The following is a 7694-nucleotide window of genomic DNA, read 5'->3' as shown; positions in this document are numbered from 1 at the left end:
TCGATTGTACTACAATTGGCAGGATCCAAGCAGAGCTTACGAGCAGAAGAATCACAGCTGCATTGGGAGTTGCGTCTGTCACAGTATTGGCAATCAAAGGGTGTTCTCATGGAGGAGTTCTCTCTTCTTTGCTCTGGTCACTGGTTGATGGATTTTTTTTTTGTTGATTAAGAAAAAAGGACGTACTGTTCGAAAAAAGTGGGCAATATTAGTAAAAGACAGTAGCCAAATTGACGCAGATTTTTTTCCAAAGTTATTGAAACATTTAAAATATTGGTTAATGGTACGTATACGTTCAATAGATTCTGAGGCAATTCAGTTTTAACACTTCGTTCTTAAACAAAAACTTCATTCATTTTTGTTCGTAAACAAAAAAACTTCATTTATTTTACTTAACGATTATTTTACTTTGATGATAGAGATTTTTTTCCTATCATTCTTCACATCTCAACCCGGTTCAGTTATAAATGAACATTTTCAGAATTATCATTTTCAAGCATACAGCGTACATAATTTGATTTTGCAATTTTGGCCTAGGTGAACACAAATTTTACGTCAATTTCTTATGCTAAATCATCCAGTAAATTCGTATATAATTAAATTTTTTTTTCGCTACATTTTTATTCCTTACTGAATAATTTGGTCAAAAACTTATCTCGCCTCTAAAAAATCAATGCTGCGATGTTAAAAAAATTCAAAAATAGCGTATCAACAGAATAAAAGTATTATTTATAAATAACTTAATTACATTAAGCCGTGTGAATAAAAGCGTTTTCTTTACTTATTCTGTGCAAATGCTATGGAAGAAACAGAGTAAACTCTTTTATTATTACTGCTTATAATGCGAAATACTCAACAAAATGCTAAGAGCGGCAACGAATTCGTGCAATATTTCGATAAGAAATGAGGAGTAAAACCAATTTATTCCTCGAGTTTGGTACATGGGGTCGTATCACAAAAGCTTCGACGAGCAATTTGTCTCATTTGAAATGCATGGTCGAACATATCTACTCGACATCTGTAATATGACACACATCATAAAAAAAAGATTTTACCATGTTCATATCGTTAAATTACAATATCCAATACAAGACTAAGAATAATGTCCAAAACATAAATTCAAAGATTACATTACATTACATTGATTACACAGATGTTTACATCCTTTCGTAAATCAATAACTTAGTTTTTGAAAAATAATATTTACATACATACTATTCAATTTCAAATGAACCAACGTTTCACGCAATGTCGAAAACTTTATGAAGCGCTCAAAGAATAAATTGCACTTTCTCTTATGTTCAAACTGCAGTAGTTCGAATTAACGTATCCGATCAAAAATATAGTGATCAAAATAATATATACATTTTGCTGTTATATGACGAAAAATTGTTGAAAAAAATAATAATACCAAGAAATTCAACTCCACTAATATGCCAGAACAGATATCCGCGTAAATCAGGCTGGAAATAAGATAAGTAAACAGATACTAGAAACACATAACACTCCGTTTTGTCTGCTACACTGCATTAATGAACACCGCATTCATGTAAAATCTTTAGTCACTCTAGTTTCTAGTTTATCTGAAGAACAATTACTGCGTTGTACCTAATTTTAACTTTATTTAATTTTAAGCACCTTTGTTGATATTTTGCGAATTTCTTTCAGTACATAGAAACTCAACATACAAAAATGTTTCTCCCTAAACAGAGTTCAGCGTGACGAGTAACGATAAGAGCCGGTCTGCGGCATTCGAAGGCAAACATCATTCGCACGCATCGATGAGAAATGCTGTCTCAGTGGTACAGTGATTAGAATAATGATTGGGTATATGTTTGACCCTGTGTGACTAGGATTGACGATCCGTCTCAACGATTCCGAATGTCTACGTCCTAAGCCGGAGGTCCTCCATTATTGATCCACTCCATTTCGACATCGTCGATGGGTTTTCTTTGGTAACGAGCGGGCAACTGCCATTCCTCAATTGTCTCACCGGATGAAACCGATCTCTGAAAACAAGTTACCTTTATAGAAAGATGTTTGGCAATCATCCAAATACACTTAGAAAGCCCAAAACAATTATGTAATAGCTCATTCTAGGCAATAAGCGATTTTTCTAGTCAAACTGTGAATTATTGGAATACTAACCGTTGAGGTACTACCGGGCGCTCCTGCAGCCGCAGCGGACTGATGTCCAGGAGCAGTACTATCTAAATAGGGGCCTCCCTTTCGAAATTTGATCATCGGGATGCGTCTGGCGGTGTGCAACATCTGTCGCAGGAAAACCATTACGACAGCCAAATCTACAAAATCACAATACGATTCAACAGCGTGTTGTGTTTGTTTTCAAACACTTGACTTTATGTCGGCGAATTATGAACTAGAATAAACTGAAATAAACTTCAAGAGGCAAAAAGTACCTCTCATCAAAGGTTGCCTTGTAGGATTCCTTTTTCTTCAACTAGGAATAAGAAAGGGAAGAACGAAAACTGTCATGATCCAGAGATGCCAGATTTTTGGCAGATGTTACGCCACACACGCTCCTTTATTTTGGTTCTATAGTGAGTAACATTTACTCAGCCTTTAATTTTCTTTTTTTTGTCCAAATAAATACTCCGCACACTTATTTGAAACAAGCGTAGCACTGGCGAAGAAATCTTCCAAATTAACTATGATTCAGAATAAACTGCTCGAATAGCCTCTACCTTGGAAAAATACTGCTGCTTGAGTAGATCAAGAGAGCCGTGCATCTGCGCAACTTCATAAAGAAAATCCCGTTCATTTTTTGTCGACTAATTTGAAAGGTGTAAGAACCAGCATTACCCGGGTGTATCTAAAAATAATGGCCAGCGTCGCGCATGTCTTTAGTATGTATGTGGTAACACTACATTTTCAAGACATACGTAACACTGATGAAGAAAACATCCACAAAATTTATGGTTAAGCATGAATAACACGAATGGTCCCTTGCTGTGGAAAAAAAATACCAAGGAAAAAAACTACTAAGCCCTGCATCTTATTTCATGCACACTCGAAGAATGCTGGTCCCCGTGGCTCTGTGGTTAGCGATGTCGGTCAGCTAGCTCTCCCACATGTTTGTGATATCGGGTTCGATTCCCGATCGAACTGGAAATTTCCTCGACTCAGCACTGGGGCACGGTGTATCCGCAGACAGACGAGCTCGGAACGAGTAGAAGGCGAATTATTGCAGTTGATCTTCGAGCAAAACTCACATTAGGGAACATTCATAAATGAGGTAGCATTCGAGGGGGTAGGAGGGGGTTTGCAGTTTTGTGACGAAAGGTGACGAGGGAGAGGGTAGGGGGTCAAGCCAAGCTACGTAGCAAATATGAAACTAAGAAAAAAACTTGGATTTTTTTCTAAATGTTCTTTTTTATCACTGTTTTGTATGTTTTGGGTTTTTTTATTATTTCCTATTTTTGTTGTTCATTTATAACCCAAGGTATGTTTTTGATAATAAAATTTGCAAAAAAAAAATTAACATGTGGGGGGGGGGGTTGTTATAAAGCTATGTAATTATCTAGAGGGGGTCCTGATTTTGTGACGAAATACTACGATGGGGGAGGGGGGTGTCAAAAAAAACCTTAAAAAAGTTACGTCATTTATGGATGTTTCCTTACGTAATGGTTTGATCGAGCATTTTTTAGCTCGAAAGTGACAAAAAGTGGTCGATAAGTTGAAGACGTTCGTTTGTACCTAAGTTTGTTGACTAAAACATGAATAATTTCACTAAAAATCTGTGAAGCGGAAAAATATTAATTTGGTAGGATTCACTAGCGAGTAGATTCAAAGTAGAGGCCAACTATAACGGAGCAAGAATTGTACTAGTGCAGTTTGGAGGGAAATATTGTATTTCAAATAGGTTTGACTGCTCCCCGCCTTATCTTGAAATGTTGACAAAACCATAAAAAAAAACAATTCTTTTGCATCAGAAAATAGCTAACTTTGTTTCATTTAAAGTAAGCCTAATTCGCTAATACTCATAATTGTTTACATTTTTGTATTCCTTAAACCATTTTCATCACTAGAAGAATCGTAAAAAAAACATTTAAAAAAATAGTAGCCAAACACCCCACATACATAAGACATACGTAACACCAGAGATGCCAGATGTTTTTGAAAAATGTCTGCAACTGCTCGCAAAACCGGAAAAATGTGCTCGAAATCTGAAAAAAATCTATCCGTAATCCGAAAAAATTTCGCTCCCGCAGGCAAAAATCTGTGAAAATCTGCACACATTTTTAGAAAATCTGCGCAGATATAAGGAGACTCTGACAAAAATCTGCAGGAACCGTGTAAAAACTGCAAATATCTGCACAAGGACTCCAAAAATCTGCGTTTTGCAAACAAATCTGCACATTTGGTATCCCTGCGTAACACTCAGGAAGAAATCTTCCAAAAAAGTTGGTACAAAATGAACTACTCGAATGGTACCTCGCTCTGAATAAAATCACTGTTTGAGTTGTTTTTTGTGCAGTGTACCTGCGCAGCCCTGCATTTGTCTCGTTCCTACTCGAAAAATGCTGCATTGATTTTGTAAATAACTTTTTGACAGTTCCTTATGGGATTTTCTTTGGGGCTCGATAAAGCCGAGAAAAAGAAAATTCAACGAGTACCAGAAAAAACGCCAGTGTTACGTATGTCTTATGTATGTGGGCACACTATTGATATATGGCGGAATATTTCCAATATTATATATATATATATATATATATATATATATATATATATATATATATATATATATATATATATATATATATATATATATATATATATATATATATATATATATATATATATATATATATATATATGTATTTATATATATATATATATTATTATTTGTTGTTGCATCATTAGACGTCGGTGTGATGTCAATGTGTCGGATAAACGATAAATATCGAAATTTATCAACTGATATCGTATTATATTACCGAATATTTTTCATGAAAATAAAGTTGTCTAGCCCCTAGAGAAATCTGACATTTATTTTCGAGTCAATGTTTGCTCGAAATAAACTGCAATAAAATTGGGGTGTAGTGCTGGGACTTTTAACCGGATATACTCGTGATCCGGTTAACCGAAGCTCGGATCACGGATGGGTAAACGACTCAATAGGATACTCGGATAATCGAAAAGTCGGATATTCGGATACCCGGATATTTACTATCCGGATATCCGCAATTTTTTTCTGTCTTTAGAAGTTCGGTCAAATAAAATGTAACACGGAAAATGGCTTTTATACACAATCCCCCACCCCTTCGTAAGTAATTATTTACATAATTCTCTTTAAACTATGTTCGGATACAAAATCCGGATATCCGACTATTCGAAAATCCGGATATCCTGTCGGATAATATCCGGATATCCGGTTGACCCGGATTTTGGATATTTGTCGGATATCCTATGCCGGATATACGGATATTTTAATCCGAATATTCCCAGTACTGTTGGGGTGTCGAAAATAATACGCAATACCAACTCCACTTCGAAACGAGTTTGATTTCTCTCGATTCGAGTTACTCGAAGCGAAATGCGCAATATCACCCCAGTTTTATGCTGTTATTATCGCATTACCTAATACACTATAGTCGCTTTTTAAGCGGGGGGTAAAAAAAAGCGTAAATTTGGTTGTTTAGCTATTCACGGATTTCCGATTTTTATATATCAACTGAAAGAGTGTAATTTTCTGAGCAAAACGTGATTTATTAAAACTTCATATCACTGTCCTTCGATTTTTAAATGAAGAATAAAAATTCGCTCTAAATCGCGACAATGACAGTTTGTATATGGGCGAACTGTCATTGTAGCGATTCGAGCATATTTCGAGCAGTTTTAAATTTCGATTTCAAAAGCGAAGGACAACGATAGCATTTTTTTAAATCACGTTTTACTTGGAAAATTCAGATCTTGCAGATGATACAAAAATCTGATATAGCTCAACAACCCAATTCCGGAATCCGCTTAAAAAACCGCGTGAATTCCGGAATCCGCGTAAAAAAACGCGTAAATTCCGGAATCCGCGTGAAAAACCGCGTAAATTCCGGAATCCGCGTAAAAACAGAAAGTATTGAATCACAAATCAAATCAAATCATTCAATAATCAGTCAACTTCCTAACCTGACTGTAACGCACGACACACTGGACAGTATCAATACACTGCTTTCTGAATTGAAGACGGAAATTAAAAAAGTAAATATTAACACAAACAATGCGTCGGCAAAAACCATAAATCGCATTTCGACGCTGTTCGGCGAACTTGGCCATGACTCCATATCGGACATATCGGACATTAGCAAAGAAAACCGGCAGCACACAAAGAACATACAACAGCACCTGGAAAAAGCATTTACTAATATAGAATCAAAAATTGACAATATGGAACACCAATTAGAAGCTATACAAAATAAGAAAACAAACTGCAGTACAACGGCGCAGGAACTAATTAATGAATTAAAAGCGCTCAAAGAATCGAATTCACTCCAGCCAAAAACAGACAATCATCCCAGTCTGGCTGAAGAACTTCGCCTTTCGTTGCCACTTCCAGAATCGGACTCAGAAGAACACCGTACTCCAAATTTCACATCAGGCTGGCGCCTAATTGGCAATAAAAAAGTATGGAAACGCGACTGGACTGAATATGACGCCAGACAGCGTAAAAGACGCATGCAGGAAAAGCAAGCAGAAAAGGCCGCTCGTAAACGTATGCAGCAACGCAAACGTCAGCAGGAAAACTCAAACCCTATCAGCATAAGTAACACCTATAAACACGGAATAAACCATTTCGCCTGCAACTCAAAGAAAATTGCTGAAATGCCAAAACAACCACTACCCTCGGACAAAGACCTCCTGGCAGCTGCACGCGTTCAATTTGCTGGGCCGCCGAATTCAGACATAACATCAAAATTTATAAATTTCCAAAAAGGCGAAACTATCAACCCATATCGGACAGAAAAAAATGCAACTAACAATGAAAATTCTGCACCGGCTCCTGCCAGCAACGCCAGCATACAATCAGCACCGCAAGACAGCCATATATATATATATATATATATATATATATATATATATATGTATTTATATATATATATATATATTATTATTTGTTGTTGCATCATTAGACGTCGGTGTGATGTCAATGTGTCGGATAAACGATAAATATCGAAATTTATCAACTGATATCGTATTATATTACCGAATATTTTTCATGAAAATAAAGTTGTCTAGCCCCTAGAGAAATCTGACATTTATTTTCGAGTCAATGTTTGCTCGAAATAAACTGCAATAAAATTGGGGTGTAGTGCTGGGACTTTTAACCGGATATACTCGTGATCCGGTTAACCGAAGCTCGGATCACGGATGGGTAAACGACTCAATAGGATACTCGGATAATCGAAAAGTCGGATATTCGGATACCCGGATATTTACTATCCGGATATCCGCAATTTTTTTCTGTCTTTAGAAGTTCGGTCAAATAAAATGTAACACGGAAAATGGCTTTTATACACAATCCCCCACCCCTTCGTAAGTAATTATTTACATAATTCTCTTTAAACTATGTTCGGATACAAAATCCGGATATCCGACTATTCGAAAATCCGGATATCCTGTCGGATAATATCCGGATATCCGGTTGACCCGGATTTTGGATATTTGTCGGATATCCTATG

The 7694-nt window shown here is 36.3% G+C and overlaps 1 protein-coding gene across 1 annotated transcript; it reads right to left on the bottom strand.

Moving 5' to 3' along the window:
• Positions 1-1578: 1578 nt before the first annotated feature.
• LOC129721925 (alpha-ketoglutarate dehydrogenase component 4) lies at positions 1579-2481 on the bottom strand. Its single transcript, XM_055675039.1, has 2 exons — positions 2149-2481; positions 1579-2009 (listed from the first exon to the last, which is right to left on the bottom strand). Exons 1-2 carry the CDS (start codon positions 2287-2289, stop codon positions 1893-1895), a joined length of 258 nt encoding a protein of 85 aa, XP_055531014.1. The 5' UTR covers positions 2290-2481; the 3' UTR covers positions 1579-1892.
• Positions 2482-7694: the final 5213 nt, after the last annotated feature.

This window comes from Wyeomyia smithii, chromosome 2, assembly GCF_029784165.1.
Source record: "Wyeomyia smithii strain HCP4-BCI-WySm-NY-G18 chromosome 2, ASM2978416v1, whole genome shotgun sequence".
Taxonomy (NCBI): domain Eukaryota; kingdom Metazoa; phylum Arthropoda; class Insecta; order Diptera; family Culicidae; genus Wyeomyia; species Wyeomyia smithii.
This window is presented reverse-complemented; position numbering and strand designations above follow the sequence as displayed.